This window comes from Coloeus monedula, assembly GCF_965178545.1.
Source record: "Coloeus monedula genome assembly, chromosome: 4".
Classification (NCBI taxonomy): domain Eukaryota; kingdom Metazoa; phylum Chordata; class Aves; order Passeriformes; family Corvidae; genus Coloeus; species Coloeus monedula.
This window is the reverse complement of record NC_138784.1, coordinates 24,483,352-24,499,592: the sequence shown is the minus strand read 5'-3', so window position 1 is coordinate 24,499,592 and position 16,241 is coordinate 24,483,352. Positions and strand designations below refer to the sequence as shown.

Sequence of the window (16,241 nt, the reverse complement as noted above, 5' to 3'; positions counted from 1 at the left end):
CCCCTCACTATTTGACAATCAGCACCTGCTGCCATCCAACCTCACGACCCCAGGCACTCCCTTCGTCCAGACTGCTCAGTGACTGGAGCTGGAAGGTAAAGGGGGCAATGCCAGCTCTCTCCCACATGGGGGTGGCTGACCTGAAAGCATCTTAGAAGGAGTTTCAATCTGACAAACTGAATCTTGCCGTTGGGAAGGGCTGAGAACATATTTATCTCTCTGTCTCTCCACAATCCTCTCAAATCATACCCCACATCTCACTACCACACCGCCCACTTTCTCTCTCTCCCCTGTCTGCTAATGTGTTGTCATCATGTTTTTCTTCCTCTGAACCTAATCTTTTATCACAACGGGAATTGGTAGTAAGCTCATGCCAGCCCTTTATAAACCCTCTCTTCCCACTCCTCTGGCAGTCCCAGCAAGGTGCAGTGGGGCTCCCCTCTTGTTTTGCTCAGGTCTGCCTGAGCTCCAGGGCTGGTGAGAGGTGAGGGTGGTTCCTTCTCCTGTGGGCAAAGGCAGATCTCAAGGTATGGGTGTCCAGGTGGATGGGGAGAGAGAGAGGCTTGGATGAGAAGACCATGAGACCAGTCTGTCTGATATAGAACATGATTGTACAGGCTTTGTAAAACAAGGAGGCTCCCTGGGTGCCTGGGCTGGATGAGGGCTGCTGCTGAGTTTCCTTATTACAAAGCCCAACTTTTCTGATACCTAAAATCATGACTCCTTCCAAGGCAGAGCAAGGGTCTACTTGGAGGGGATGATGCATAGTTTGTGCACAGCTATGTAATATTTTTTTGATATGGTAAAGCCTTGACTTTCTAGGACCTGGTAAACACTTTCTTCTCCCTGATTCCCGCACCTGTCCCAAACATGGTATTCAAAATCTGCCTCCTAAGCCATGAGCTCTGCAACTAACTTCTGCCAGTTGCATCCAGAGACCCTCTTACTCAGCAAGCACCTAGTTATTTCAGCCCTAGGGTTTACCAAAAAAAGAAGCTCTTCAAAGCACAGGCTGTACGCAGCCGAGGCAGCACTCTCTACCTGAGTCAGCAAGCAGCCTGAGACAACGTGCGTGGACTGCTGTGCGCTCGCTCACGCGCTTTCAGAAGATATGATTCCTCCAAGCAGCCTCTCTGTGCTGCCCTGTGAACAGCTTCACTGCTGAGCAAAGCACCCAAGGCAGGAAAGCAGTGAGGTGCTGAGGGAGAAGTGCAGGCTCTGGAGTGGAAGGGATATGAGTTTCTGAACCCAGAAGACTGGCACTGCATCCCAGGACCATGGATGCCGCCTGTGAGATGACATCTTGACATCTTCCCAAGTTCCACTGCTGAGCTGTGTTGTGGGGGTGTCTTCTCTCTTTCAGTGTGTCACCAGTACTGATGAAGCCTTCATTGCTGCTTCTGTCTCACCTCTGCCTGTTCAGCCTCATGCCTCCCTCGTGGGCATTAGACTCGGCACAAGGTAAGAAGCGATTCCTTTCACCTGTGCCAGCTGGGTGAACAGGGAGGGGAGTCAGCCAGGGCAGTGAGTGTGCCACAGTATGCTGCTGTGCAATGTTTGTGTTGTAACATACAGCCAGAGGAGGTTGCAATATTACAGGTCTCTTACGAGCACATCAGCCTCCAAGGATATAGAGAAATGAGTGGCTCTGCCTTTCTTACTTGGAGTTGTCCAGCAGAGGAGTCAGTCTGTAGTTTGGGATGGGGCAGAATTGTCCGGGGTGGTGGTTAATGCCGAGCATCGATGCTAATTGGGCCACACTGCTGTCCATTTCTTCTCTGCTGGCAGGTGCCTCCAGCCTCACTTGTTGGTATGACTCACGGGCAGCTCTCTTCTGTGACTGGGACCCGGGCAGGGATCTGGTTGAAGCACCCTGCCAGCTGGAGATTTTATCAAAGAATGGCTTTTGTGACAGGTGGGTGACTGGAGAGGCTGAGGAAAAACAATGCCACTTAACAAAAATGTAGGCTTCCCCTTCCCAGGCCAGGTGTAGTGGAGCCACAGAGCTGAGGTGTTTTGTCTTGAATTATGTCTCTAACCCCAGGTGGGCTGAGATGCTGGCAGCCACTGCTCAGTGTTTGCCATCTGACGGTCCCAAACTGTCTAGCACAACCCATCTTCCAGCTCCTTGGTTCTATCTGAACTTCACTTTTCAGAAAATCCCTTTTCCTTGTCAGCCACCCTCGGGACAGAAAGGCATTTTCCATGGAAAATGAGGATGTATGGAGATGGGCTGGAGAAGGATGGAATTGAAGTTATACAGAGGCCATTTGGTGATTGCCAGGATGAGATGAGATGTTGCACCCTGAGTAACAATGAATGAAGAAAAAGATTGTCCCACTTCTCTCCCCTGGCTCTTTCACCTCTTCCAGTTCATGGTGTTTTCCTCTCCCATATGCCTCCCAGCACAGGGGAGGTGTTTGCCCAGTCCTGCAGAGGGGGCTGGCTGACTCTCTGTCACCTCCAAATAGGACATCTGCAGCCAGGAGGGTTACCAGCCTAGCCCAGGACTGCCCTGGGTGCCTGTCCTAAGGAGAGGCTCACTGTGATTCTGGCATTGAGTGGGTTACTTGTCACTGTCATAGAGACAGCACCAATGGGGTCAGATTGGCAAATATGTCCTGGGGCTGGTGCATGGACCTAGAAAGTTGAAATATTTATGTTGCTTCATGAATGTGAATCAGACACTGTGGCTGGATTTGTTTGACCAGTGCTGTAGGAAAAAACTCCTCCCCACCATCAGCAAGTCCCAGGCCTGATCTGACCTTACAGGCAGATCAGTCAGACAACCCCCAGCTGCTCCAGCCACACTTAGAGCAGAAGAGAGGTCATGGTGTAGTGCTACCACTTGTGATGTCCTATTCTGTCTGACTGACATGTGACCTGGCTCAGAAGGTACATGTCACTCAGTATCTGAGATCCTACAGGGCTGTCAGTGGCTGGAAGGAGACCTGTAAATCCTAGAGGAGCTGAAACAGGTACCTGTCTTCCAGGGCCACGTTGCTGTAGGTGAGTTTGGGCTCTGCATGCCCTCTGAAATCAACAGGAAGCAGAGAAGATAGGAAGAGGGTTTTGTGAAGTCTTTGAAACTGGAAATCTGCTATTACCTTTGCCTTGAAATAACAGGGGTGCATTGACTTCCATGTGCCAGCACATAAAATTTGTTTGAGTGATACAATGGGGAGAGAAAGTAGGATTAGATCTTTGCTGTAACCTGTTCAGCAAATACAGTAGGATGTAAAATGCTTTGAAAGCCCTTTAGTGTTACATAATATTTGACTAACTATGAAACAACCTTCCCAGCTCACGGGAGTTCTTTCCCCCACCTGAAAAACGCAAGAAGCACTGCACATTACTCAAGGCAGAGAATATGACAGGGCTGAGGAGATGCAACAAAACCTTCAACCAAAACGTTAATGTGAGTAATTCATCTGGGATGTCCTGGCTAATGACAGGGTGGAAAGGATTTATATATGCATTTTGGGTGTATAAACACTGTAGCATCCAGGAGTAGTACAAAAAGCCCAGACCTAATCCCTGACTCTGGTTCTGGGATTGGGCTTGGTGTTTCGTACTGTTGATATACATGACTCCTGTGGGTTCCCCTGCAGGAGGGATTGGCTTCCTTGTGAGCTGGGCCACACTGGCCTGACCCATGCAGAAGAGCTGCAGGACAGACAGATCATATGCAGTGTCCCATGTCTCTGTTACCTGGGTTTGGCCCTAATCTCTTCCTCTGAGGAGGGATGGGCATCGCCACCAGCTCTGAGATCACCTCTTGAACTCATTTTCCTGGAAAGGATCAATACCATTTTCCACATCATTAGCTACTGTGAAGTGGGGTTAGATGTATCTAAAGCAAGATGCAACAGCAACACATCATTGGAGATGATGGTGATGCAAATCTAACTATTATTCCTTATTTAAATCACTCATATTTTAGATTTATTATGTATTTCCATCAGCCATACCCAGAGTCACTGCAGTCCCCATGTTTTCAGAAAACACCCACCCAAATTTGAGCTATTATTTTTATTGATAAAGTCACAACCAGTTCTAAGGACAGACAAGCTTTCATATATTTGTGTATCATGTGCAAAGACAAATTTCAGGGTGGGTATATAGCTCCAAAGTATTTTCTTTCCAATCAAGCTAATTTGTTGCTTATTCAGTACTGTATGGTATATGTGGCCCTTCAGCTTCATTGCATTTCAAGTGTCATGTTTAATACTAATGCAGTTTCAGTCTTACCAGGGAACTTCAAATGCTTTCATAAAAATAAAATTTCTCAATAAATGTCACTCATAGAGAGTAACTTCTTTTCTGCTTAGTCAGCACATACAGGAATCCCAGGAAATTAATGTATCGCAATATTTTGTGCCCTTCTTGCCAACAAACCAAGAAACAATCCAACCACATGAATGATAAATTTTTGGTTCCTCACTCACCACTGAGGTTTATGCCCTTCCACCACAAATACCTTCCATATTTATTGTCAAGTATTCCTAAACATTTTATGCATAGGCAATGCTTAGAAATCTGAATGCTTATTCATGAGGTTTCATTGTCAGCAGTGGTTAATTTTCCTTGCAGAATCAGTGCTTCACCATTTCAGACCGTCTTGACTTGTCTGTCCATTGCCAAACTGGAGAGAATGAGAACAAAATACCTGTGGAAATAAAAAACTTCAATCCATTTGCAAATAGTGAGTACTCATCTGTCTTCTGGTCTCTGAAGCTTCCCCATGAGAGGATAGCTGATTTCCCTTCCTCCTCCACCCCTGTGCAACACCCACAGCTGAGTTTAAGGCTTGGTCTTTTGCTTGTCCCCTGCTACAATGAGCACAATGTTGACTGCTGCCACTCGCACCTCTGTCATGCCAGCCACATCCTGTCCTGTCCCTTATCTGGATTCAAACAGGTATATCTCAGCTGCCCTCCTGAAAAATATGTGCTGCTAGAAGGACGGAAAGTCCTGCTGCTCTTCCTCTGCCCCCACACTAGTTATGTGCTTCCACCCTTCTTTAAGACAGCTTTGGCATGCATCAGTCTTTGCTGAAAGGATTCAGCTCACTAACCCAGAAGAAAAACATCTGCTTGGGACATTGTTTTGCTGGATATGTGAGTTTACCTGTCTCAAGGAGATGTCCTGCTGCTGAGGGGCTTGATGTGCAGTCCTGTTATGGGCAGAGTATGGGGATATCAGCCCTGCTTGTTCTCTCTTTCCAGTAAAGCTGAGGCCTCCAGGAAACCTTCAGGTGGCTAACATAACTGAAAACACCTCCAACCTAACATGGAGCCTGAATATTTCCTCTCACTATTTGGAGGGGAATCGGGAGTACCAAGTGCGGTACCGACACGTGAGTCAGTCCTGGGAGGTGAGTACCAGAGGGAGAAACTGGGATGTGTTACCATATGAATCCTGGATGAATCCTGGTCTTGCTTATGTAACCCAAGACTTGCTCCTGGGCCTCCTCTCAGAATGTAACCAGTTTTGGTGAAGCTGGAGAGTGGATGACAGCCCCCGTTCTTTTATCTGTGTCACCTGCTGCCAGTGTTTGGTGATGACAAGGAGGCAGATGGGGATCCTATTTTACTTAGTGCTGTCACAAAAAAAATTCAGACAGTTCCAGGACAGACCTGAAAGGGATGAAAAAAGCAAAGTGAAGAAGAATTTTCCTTCAGGGTAAACAAGCAGTGCAGGAGGTGTAAGGGTTTGAGACAGGTCTTTTCTGAGGGCCTTGGAAAAGATGGGTATGTGAGGCTGTAAACCAAGGTGTTGACGATGTTCTAAATTCTCCCTACTGCCAGGAGGCTGCAAACTTGCCCATTGAACAGGACCAGATGTGGACAAATTTTGAGAGACTCTCACCCAACTCGAAATACGAGGCAGCTGTCCGTGCAAGGCCGAGTGCCAGAAGCACCTACAAAGGCATGTGGAGTGACTGGAGCAAGCCGGTCCTGTGGAGGACACACGCTGACCGTAAGGATCAGCCAGGTAGTCTGACCTGGAAGGGAAAATGGGGACTCAGGGCACACAAGGTAGAATGGCCAAAATAGGGTGAGAAGCTGAAGGAAGATGTGTAGGGAGGACTGTGTTGACCAAAGAGCAGTAGAAAGGCTGAAAACTGTCCCTCCTGATCAGTAAGGACAGATGTCTGACCAGCAGAAGCAGTGGCCAGGACTGGCATTTTCCCAGATGCTAATGTTACCTAGGAACATTCTCCCAGCTTCCTAAAATGGCCCAGTTCAGTGGAGGTACTGATCAGTGAAATGCAATGAAATGGCTCTCAGCTCCTGAGCTGAAGAACACCTGAGCCTGGGAAGCAAAGTCTCGTGGAAACTGGGGGAGACTCACTGAGTTACATGCATGATAAGACCCTTTCAAAGAAAGATCTGCTGAGATTTGCATCGGTCACTGCATGAACTTCCAGCCTTGAAAGATAATGCCCTTTGGTGACTCACTGGCTGTGGCCTCTGTCATTTTTTTTCCCAAAAAATAAGCAGGTAGAGGTTATTCCTTCTCATGTTGCCCCCATCCTGCCCCTGCTCAACCCCTCCCTGTTGTTCCTGGTGTTGGTATAAACAGAGGAGCTATGTTTAGAAAGGGCACTGTGTTGCTGTGGCGATCAAATTTTGACAGTGTGTGATGTCAGAGAATAGGATACAGCCGCAACCAGTTGTCATAGCAACCAAGACCCAAAGATAACCAGGGTACCAGAGGCAGAGGAGACAAAGTGATCTGAGTAGCATCTCAAGGACAGGGAAAGAGAGAATGTGCTAAAAATGTCTCCTCTGTCTTTTATTTTCCTCTGTTCTCTCATAACTTCTCCAGAGACTCTCTGCATGACCAGACCAAGGGACACAAGGGATGGGAGGAGATGAGGGGCAGGCAGAGGAAACAGGCACCAGAATAGCAAGACCAAGCAAAGGTGCACTGGGGAGATACGTGTGAAAGAGACAGATTAAGGAAAGTTTGAGATGGTGCCAAACAAGCCTGAGGAGTGCTGGCAGCCCTGGCAACATGGGAACCCAGTCTCTTTGTCCTAACCCTACAATCCAAGTACTAAAATATGGTGTGAAGCTGTAAACTTTGACTAGGAAGGTTCCTGATGCTTTCCTACACCTCTCAAAAGAAAGAAGCCAGTCCCTTGATCCCTAGCCTTCTCTATCCTTATCCTCTTGCATTCTCAGAGACTTGTGGACCCCATGACTCCCTCCCCCACTGACCATCAATGCTGCTTCAAGCCTCCAACCCCACTTTTAGCTGGTTTTAGGAGTCCCTGCTTTCCTTGGCAATGAAACAGATGGGTTGGTGGACACTTCAATCAGCAGCAGACTGTGCCACCTCATCTGTGGCAAGCCCTAGCTGTGGTGCTGTTGTGAACAGGGAGCTCAAACTGTTCAGCACAGATTATCTCTTAAGCAACACTTAGGCTCTGAAACCCGTATCAGCTCAAAGGCACCCAACACAACACAGCAGAACCCGCTCATACTCTGACCTGTATATTACAATTCTATGTACTATTATAATATTATATAAAATTATAACAAAGGCCCACTTTGATCACCTTGAACAGCCATGAGAGGGCTGCAGCTTCTACCTCCAGAATCCTGGTTACATTTTCACAGCCATTTCCTCATTCTTTCTCATCTTGCAGGAACATCCCAGCCAGTCCTGCCAGTTCTTATAGTGAGCACTTTTCTCTTCGTGATCATTGGGACTGCCTTCCTTATTAACTTACGGACCCTGAAATGGTAATTGAGAATTAAGTTCACATCTCTGTTCCTCTCCTGTACCTTGTGTGTACTCTCAAAACTCAGATTATTTTTCACCTGATGTTACTCAGGATAGAGACGGCTTTAAGCCAACCAATTTATGGTTTATAGCCCAACCTTCTGAGACTGATATTTGCCTGTGGAGAAATAACACCACCACCAACACTGTTGTATTGTGCCTGGTGACCTGGTGCCATGCCCTGGTGCCATGCCCTGGCTAAATTTAAAACAGCTGCATCAACACATCTGCTTCCCAGGGGTTAGAGTGGTGTTTCCTAGCAGGGATGCATCAAAATTGCCTCTTCAAAAGCAGGTCACTGGGTTGAGCACTCTCCCTGCAGCAAAAACCAAGCAAGCCTGGTTACCACTACCTTCTCATTTAAACATTCCAGCAAGAGCTCAGGCAGGATGAGGTGACTTTGGTCTGCAAGCAAAACTCCTGAGCAAGGAGTACAGTTCTTGTTCTCCCTGGTCTGTGCAGTCCTCATGCACTGATAAAACCCATATGATGCTTCAAGACCTCTTTGCCAGTGTTTCTACCCAGACACTGCTTTTATTAGGGACTGAAAGTGTCTCACAAGGTTATTCCACACAATAATAGGAACAGTGACCTGTCAGCTTGGCAAGGTTAGAAACAGTCACAGGTTTTCTCATCTCAGGTCAGGGGTAAAGAGGCAGGGTGCTGATATTCATGGCAGGGAGCAGGGACAAACATCCTCAGGGATGAAGCTGCAGAGGCTGGATGGTTTCTCTGTAAGGAAAGACAGAGAACCGTGCTGAAGGAAGATGGATACTGAGAAAGTCACTGGTCACTCTTTTACCCTGAGTCATAACACAAAGTTGAGGAAGTGCTAGATGTACAGCACAGAGAGAGTTAAAAAGGCCTTCTTTCTCCACAAAGTATAATTAACCTAGGGGAATTGAGTGCAGAATAATGCTGAGGTAAGATGCAAGGAAGGATTAGACATGCATGAATAAAAATAGCATCTGCAATGATGTAAGGTAGTTTATATGCAAGAACTAGCAAGTTCTGATGCTTCAGAGAGTACACCAATTGCCTCCAGAGGTCGGGAGGGTTTTTCCTTAGAAAATCCTACAGCAAAGCTTCTGCAAAGGAATGACAAGATGATCCAACCACCCTGAGGAACTGAGGAGCAGATTAGATCACTTCATGCTGCCTCAGGATGACAACACAGTGGTTCCAGTGAAGGAGAGGCCTCTGGGCCGATGCAAGGTGTACTCACTCAGGTGGCTTGCATGGCCAGTGTGCCACAGCTGTACCATGCAGCACCCTGCTAGGAGGGCAGAGAGCTGCGGCAGAGCTTTCCCACTGATGGCCCTGCTCAGGCCACATGGTCCCTGTGGTGTCATTGTGGTGGCAGCAAAACAAAGAAGGGGCAGCTCACAGCAGTGGGAGCTTGGAAACAAGGGAGGTCTGCTCAGCTTGTCATCAGGACAGGGGCTGAAGGGGGTGTGTGGAGAGGTTAAGGTGACCAGGCAAGGCAGGGAAGAAACCACTAAAACCAGGAAAACCACTTCCCCAGGGAAAAGGCTGAGGGAAGCGTATTTTCCAATGCCAGGTTTATCTGTCTCATCTCTACACATCTCATGGCTCAGCTAGTGCCTCTTGGACCACGTGAGCAAGGACAGCCCTCAGGCTCGACCTTGTTTTACCTCTCCCCCATGCCAGGGCAGTACCTGTGAATTGCAGTCCACTCTTCCACCCCCACTACAGCGACAGTGATCAGGATCAGGCCCTGCTTCATTTGTCCTTCTCATTCTCTTTCCTCGAGGTTTAAGAAGATCCTGAAGATTCACATCCCAGACCCTGAGAAGTTCTTTCCCCCACTCGTTTCGGTGCACGGCGGTGACATTCAGGTATTGGACTGGGGATGGAACCATAGGAGGGGGAAATGAGGGAAAGGAGAGTCCAGCTGCATGTGCCCAGGACAGACAGACCTGCACGTGCACACGTGACACATGTGCCTGTAGCACCAGCTGCTGGGTTCTCTTCTTAAGTTCTATTTTCTGACCTTCTGAAACCTGACACTCAGCCAAGGCATCTCTAATTACAGAGAAATGGCAAACCACGCAAAACACAGCAAACCCTGCTCCCATAATTGGCAGCCTGAGAGAAAACAAGGGACCTGCAGGAGGGAGCTTGGCCTCTCAAGATCCCCTTTCCTCCCAGTTCGGTGCCTCCCTGCCTGCCCTAGGATGCCCAGCTCTTCCCCAGATTTCCTGCTGTGATCCCCTTTCTGTGGAGGGGAGCCTCCTGTGAGCCTCTCCTCTGCTCCTGATGTGAATTGCCATCACACTGGATAGCACTTTAGCAATTCCTCGCATTTTTGTCTCTTCCCCTTTTTTTCCACTCCACTATTCCCCTTGCCCTAGGCTCTCTGTGAGTATGGGCAGCTGCAAGGAGACAATTACCATTCTGTGCAGTATTAAAGGGAGCATCAGGTGCAAGGCGTGGGAGGTGATCCCAAGTGTAAGGAGGGTGGAAACAAACTGAAGAGGGTCCAGAGACAGCAAAGCTTTGGAAAAGCCGAGGTGCAAAAAGGCTTAGAAAGCTTGAACTACAGGGAAAGAGTACAGAGTAGGGGAACGGGTGTGCAGCAGGCACTGAAGACACTTTATCAGTGCAGAAAGAACTTGAAAAATTTGCTTTACAAGCCATAAAGGCAATGGATTTGGGTGTCATCAAAAGCAGTTTATTTTTAAGGATAATGATGCACTGCAGGATGTTGCTCATGATGAATGTGAAAATTAGGCACAAGGGGCCTGGAAGAGCACTTTAGACAAGAAATCTGCATACGGCCATGTGCATGTATCAGTGGCTTGTTCAGCACTGAGGAATAGATTGCATGAAATGCACCTCAATACTGTTTTTCATGCTTCACTTCATCTTATGGTCTTGTAAGGTTTTTTTCCTATCTTTTTTATTCCCTTCGTGTCACTTTATTTGTCCATCTTAAATTCCCTGCTCCAGAAATCTCAAGCATAGGCTGACAAGGTCCACTCTTGATTTTAAAGTGACAGAATGACATACTCTCTCCACAAATCCTGCAGATGAGACATCAAGAATGTGAATTTCGATCCCCACCACCTCTGGTAACTCCTGCTTGGACAGAGAACAGGTCACTTGACTGCAGTGGCCACTCAATAGAAGAAACCTTTGGTTCCCCTCTGAGTGCTATACTTTGGTAGTCACAGTCTCTCTCTCTCATGTTTCTTTCCCATCAGAAATGGCTCTCCTCCCCATTCTCCACATCTTCCTACTGCTTGAACAGCACAATCCCAGAGATCTCCATGCTCGAGGTGATGCAGGAGAATGACCAGGAATCCCGGTTTCTACTTTCCAAGGGAACCCTGACTCCTGATTCTTCTGTAGAAACCAGTGTGCAATCTGGATCCAGCTGCTACACCAACCAAGGCTACTTCTTCTTCCACCTTTCCAACTCCTTTGAGATCCAGCCCTGTCAGGTCTACTTCACCTATGAGCCTTTCACCCAGGAGGGCAGTGGCAGCAAGGATGGCGAGTGTTACCAGGCTCTCCCCTCCCCAGACCTCTGCACACTGGCAGAGGGCATGAACGTGTTGCCCAGCAACTTCTTTCACTGTATTGAGGCAACCCAGGGCTCCCAAAACAGCTCCTTCATGGGACAGACAGAATGTGAAGCCCAGCAGGCCATGGCTGTTCCTGGGGCTCTCCAGTCGAGTGAAAGCACCTCACCAACACCGTTTCTGGAACAGGATGAGAAGGTGATGGACAAAGCAGTTTCACAACCTGTTGGGCCCGTGTGCCAGCTGGACACTGACTTTCCTGACCCACTGGACCTGCAGGACAGTGATACTGTCACTGTAACGGAGGGGAGTGGGAAGGGGGTCCCTCCAACTGACCCCTGCACACCAGCAGCAAGTGCTACCTCTGCCTTCTCTCAGCCTCCACCTCTAAGGCAAAGGCAGGATGAGGATCCATGCAAAACAGCCTTCTCCAGCCAGGTCCCAAACACTGGTGCCTACCTTTCTCTGAGGGACCTCCAGAGCCAGTACAGCCATTGCTCTGTCTAGGATCTGCCTGGAGGAGACCCACAGGTGGGGAAGGCCACCCCTGTAGGGAGGGCTGGACAGACATGAATGTAACTTCAGCATCAATCCCATCGGGACTGCTCGCTAATGAGGCTGAGAACACAGGCCAACAAGGACTCACCTTCATAACTGAACCTGTTTTTCTGTTATCACTGGCTCCGATGGTGTAGAAACTCCTCACACTTCTCAAGTGACACTCCAAACCTCACCATCTCGTTTTTCCCTTCCCAGCTCCCAGTAGGAGACTGTGCCAGCACTTCCATGCTCTGCATTTTGGTGTAAAATAACACTCAGCTTTGAGGCTGAGCAAGCATATGGTCTGTTTGCCTCATCCTGGCCTAAAAACCTCTAATGGGAGGGAGAAGTGCCTGAAGATGCGATTTTGTACAGGGGACAATAGCACTGCCAGTCAGTGCTGGGGTTGATGATGAAATGGATGAAGACATCTCCTCCTGACTGACCAAGGGTGTGATTTTTTTCTATGATGTCCCCACTTTAGGTTTTAAGCAGAGATTACATCCTAAGCTACTCGGTCCAGCTTTAGATTTGAGAGTCTAGACCTTAGAGTCTCTAAGGTCAGCTCAGAGTACAACTGTGTCAGCTGTCTAAGCAGTGCAGTGTAAAAAAGAAATCCCCATTATTGGGTTAAAAATACTGGGGAAATCCCCTCCCTCTCTTTCTTTCCTCCAGCTCTGATGGTGGCAGTAAAAAGAACTCAGACAGTTTCCCATTTTGCTACAATATTTTTCATGAAATCGAAAGCCTTTCTGCCCTGCTGGCAAGCTACAGTTTTTTGACTACGATAAGCTGATTGCAGAATAGTTCATCCCACATCCTGTATTAGTGGAAAACAGCACAACGGTGCTGCCTATTCCTTCCATTGCTCAAGGGAAACCATTGCCTAATTAGCGGCAAAGATGTGGTGAATGAGCCCAGAAAAGCAACCCACGAATCAGCACCTTTACTGAACAGAAAACCTCAATCCACTAACAAAGAATGGGGATAGCACTTTGCTGTTCTTCTTCCTCTACATGCCCTGATCGGGGTTGAGGAAAAGCCACAGAAGTGGTAAGGCAAAGGAAGACAAGTTGTTCTGGTTACATCGACCCCTGCATTGACCATTTCTACCATCTGTCCACTTTTTTGCCATATTTCTGGACTTTTCAGCAGTGGGAAAATACCTTAGCCATGTGCTAAGACTTCCTCTTATCTCCTAAAAACTCTTCGAAGAGAATTTATACCAGAAAGCTCAAGGATATTGAACTTGTTAGTGCTCCTGTCACAGCTGTGAGTGTCAACTAGAACTAATTCTTTCCTACCTCTGCCCGTCCAATCATGGAGATTCCTCCTCCTACACTGTTACCTGACCTGGCAGTATGCATCCTGAATATCATTATAAGTCCCAGGTGCAGGGTCACCCTCTGGCTTGGATTTCACTTCAAAAGAGCTTCTCAGAGGAGTTGAGCCTGCTTGTAGCTGGGAGGGCTCTGGGAACTATTCTCTCATCAGTTTCTTCACCACCTGTCTCAAGACATGGACTGCTCCATTATGTCCAGGAGAAAACAGGAGAGGATCCCACAGCTTCCCAGATAAGGAAGCATCAGGTTTTTCCAGCCGTTTCCTGTACTTTTAGAATCTTCCCATATGGACTTTGAAAAGAGACACAAACTCCCTTGCCTCTGATGGGCAGTTTGCTATCCTACATGGGCCAAGGATCCAAGCTGCACTGTCCTCATGTAGACCTTCTTAAGCTTTTCTATTTTCCTTCATAGAATCACTAAGGTTGGAAAAGACCTTCAAGATTATCTAGTCCAAATTTTGACTGAATACCACCATGCCCACTAAACTATATTGCAAAGTGCCACATCTACTTGTTTTCTGAACACTTCAGATGTGACTCCACCATTTCCCTGGGGAGCCTATTCCAATGTTTAACCACTCTTTCAGTGAAGACATTTTTCCTGATATCTGACTTGGACTTCCCCTGGTGCCATTTGAAGTCATTTCCTCTCGATCTATCACTTGTTATCTGGAAGAAGAGACCGACCTCCACCGTGTCGCAACTTCCTCTCAGAGAGCTGTAGAGAGCAGTAGGATCTCCCCTGAGCCTTCTTTTCTCCAGGCTAAACATCCCCAGATCCCTCAGCTGCTCCTCACAGGACTTGTGCTCCAGACCCTTCCCCAGCTCCGTTGCCCTTCTCTGGACACACTCCAACACCTCAGTGTCCTCCTTGTAGTGAGGGGCCCAGAGCTGGACACAGGATTCAAGGTGGGGCATCACCAGTGCTGCATACAAGGGGATGATCACTGCCATGGTCCTGCTGGCCACACTATTGCTGGTACACACCAGGATGCCATTGGCCTTCTTGGCCACCAAGGCACACACACTGGCTGATGTTCAGCTGCAGTCAACCAGTACCCCCAGGTCCTTTCCCACTGGGCTGCTTTTCAGCCACTCTGCCCCCAGCCTGCAGTGGTGCCTGGGGTTGTTGTGACCCAAGGGCAGCACCTGGCACTTCACCTTGTTGAACCTCATACAACTGGCCTTGGCTCATCAATCCAACCTGTCCAGACCCCTCTGCAGAGCCTTCCTACCCTGCAGCAGATCAACACTGCTGCCCAGCTTGGAGTCATCTGCAAACTGACTAAAGGGGAGCCCTTGATGTCCTCATCCTGATTATGGATAGACTTTAAACAGGACTGGCCCCTGTACTGAGCCCTGGGGAGCACTGCTGGCTAGCTGCCAACTGGATTCAACTCCAATCACCACAACTCTTTGGGCTCAGCCATCCATCCAGTGTTTTACCCCACAAAGAGTACACACATCCACGCCACGGGCTGCCACTTTCTCCAGGAGAACGCTGTGGTAGACAGTGTAAAACGTTTTACTCCAGATTAGGTGGATAGCATCCACAGCCTTTCCCTCATCCACCAAGTGGGTCACCCTGTCATAGAAGGAGATCAGGTTGCTCAAGCAGGACATTCCTTTCCTAAACCCATGCTGGCTGGGCTAGATCCCTTCCTTGTTCCCTGCCTGCCTTGTGATGGCACTCAAGGTGACCTGTGCCATGACCTTTCCTGGCACTGAGGTCAGGCTGACAGGGCTGTAGTTCCCCAGATCCTCCTTCCAACAATTTTTGTAGATGGGTGTCACACTGGCTAACCTCCAGTCACCTGGGATCTCCCTGGCTAGCCAGGACTGCTGAGAAATGATGAAAAGTGGCTTGGTGAGTTCTTCTGCCAATTTTCTCAGTGCCCTTGGTTGGATCCCATCCAGTCCCACAGACTTGGGAGTGTATAAGTGACACAGCTAGTCACTAACTACCTCCTCCTGGATTACAGGAGGTTTATTCTGCTCCCTGACTTTCTCTCCTAGCTCAGGGGTGTGGGTACCCTGAAGACATCTGGTCTTCCTGCTAAAGACTGAGGCAAAGAAGGCATTAAGTAGCTCAGCCTCACCCTTGATGTCAATATTCCCCTGCCACATCAAATGAAGGATGGAGATTCTCCTTGGCCCTCTTTTTGTTATTAATGTATTTGTTATTTTTTATGACAGTGGCTAGATTGAGTTCTAGCTGGACTTTCTAATTTTCTCTCTGCATGACCAAACTATGTATCTGTACTCTTCCTGAGTACATCTTGCTGCTGAGTACAAAAAAACCAGGTTTGCTTCTCTGTAAATAAACAAAATATTAAGTAATCTACAGTGTTTTTCTGTCCTTTGGGGTGGGGGGAAGTTATTAACAGCTTTTCTAAAGAGGGAACTAGGTAAAGTTTTGCTCAGACTAATATACTTTTAGCTCTCCTTCCTACTCCCTGCCCCAAGGGACTCAAGACACCTAAAAAAGAAAGCAGAGTTAGAGGTGATCCTGTTGCAAGCTCCTGAGGACTGTCCTGCTGGCTCAGTATTTTTCCACCCCCCCCCCCCCCACCCCTTTTTTTTGTGAAAATGTTGACAGCTTTGGAGCTGGCAAGCTGTTAGCATGGCTTTCGCAGCCATGCTGGGTGTGAATGTGTGACACACTGCGGCAGGAAGTGCTCAGCGTCAGATCTGGCGATAACCGGACCTTTCTTCCAGGAAGACGAGATCATGTGGTCTCCTATGTGAGTAACACAGGTTGCAAATGCCAGAGTCATAACACTCTCAGTGATTTGGGGACCTTTCGCTGCTGGGTTCCCAACAGCTCTTTGGAAATGTCACACGAGAGCAGTCCCCTCTCGAGCCCACGAAAACACCGTGTGTAGTTCACAAACCCACAGAAACACGCCACAACCGTGTCCATCAGTACCAGAGGCAAACCAAAGCTGAATAACAGCACTGTGTGGAAAATATTGGTGTAGAAAATATCAAGCTAGCAGCCACAGGCACGA

At 48.1% G+C, this 16,241-nt stretch overlaps 1 protein-coding gene across 1 annotated transcript; it reads left to right on the top strand.

Moving 5' to 3' along the window:
• Positions 1-1,364: 1,364 nt before the first annotated feature.
• On the top strand, positions 1,365-11,852 carry IL2RB (interleukin 2 receptor subunit beta; the record flags this gene model as incomplete). The annotated part of the gene is made up of 9 exons (XM_082279931.1): positions 1,365-1,461; positions 1,789-1,915; positions 3,304-3,418; positions 4,594-4,705; positions 5,229-5,377; positions 5,811-5,997; positions 7,661-7,757; positions 9,572-9,656; positions 11,025-11,852. The coding sequence occupies exons 1-9, from the start codon at positions 1,380-1,382 to the stop codon at positions 11,850-11,852; spliced, it is 1,782 nt and encodes a 593-aa protein (XP_082136057.1). The 5' UTR covers positions 1,365-1,379.
• Positions 11,853-16,241: the final 4,389 nt, after the last annotated feature.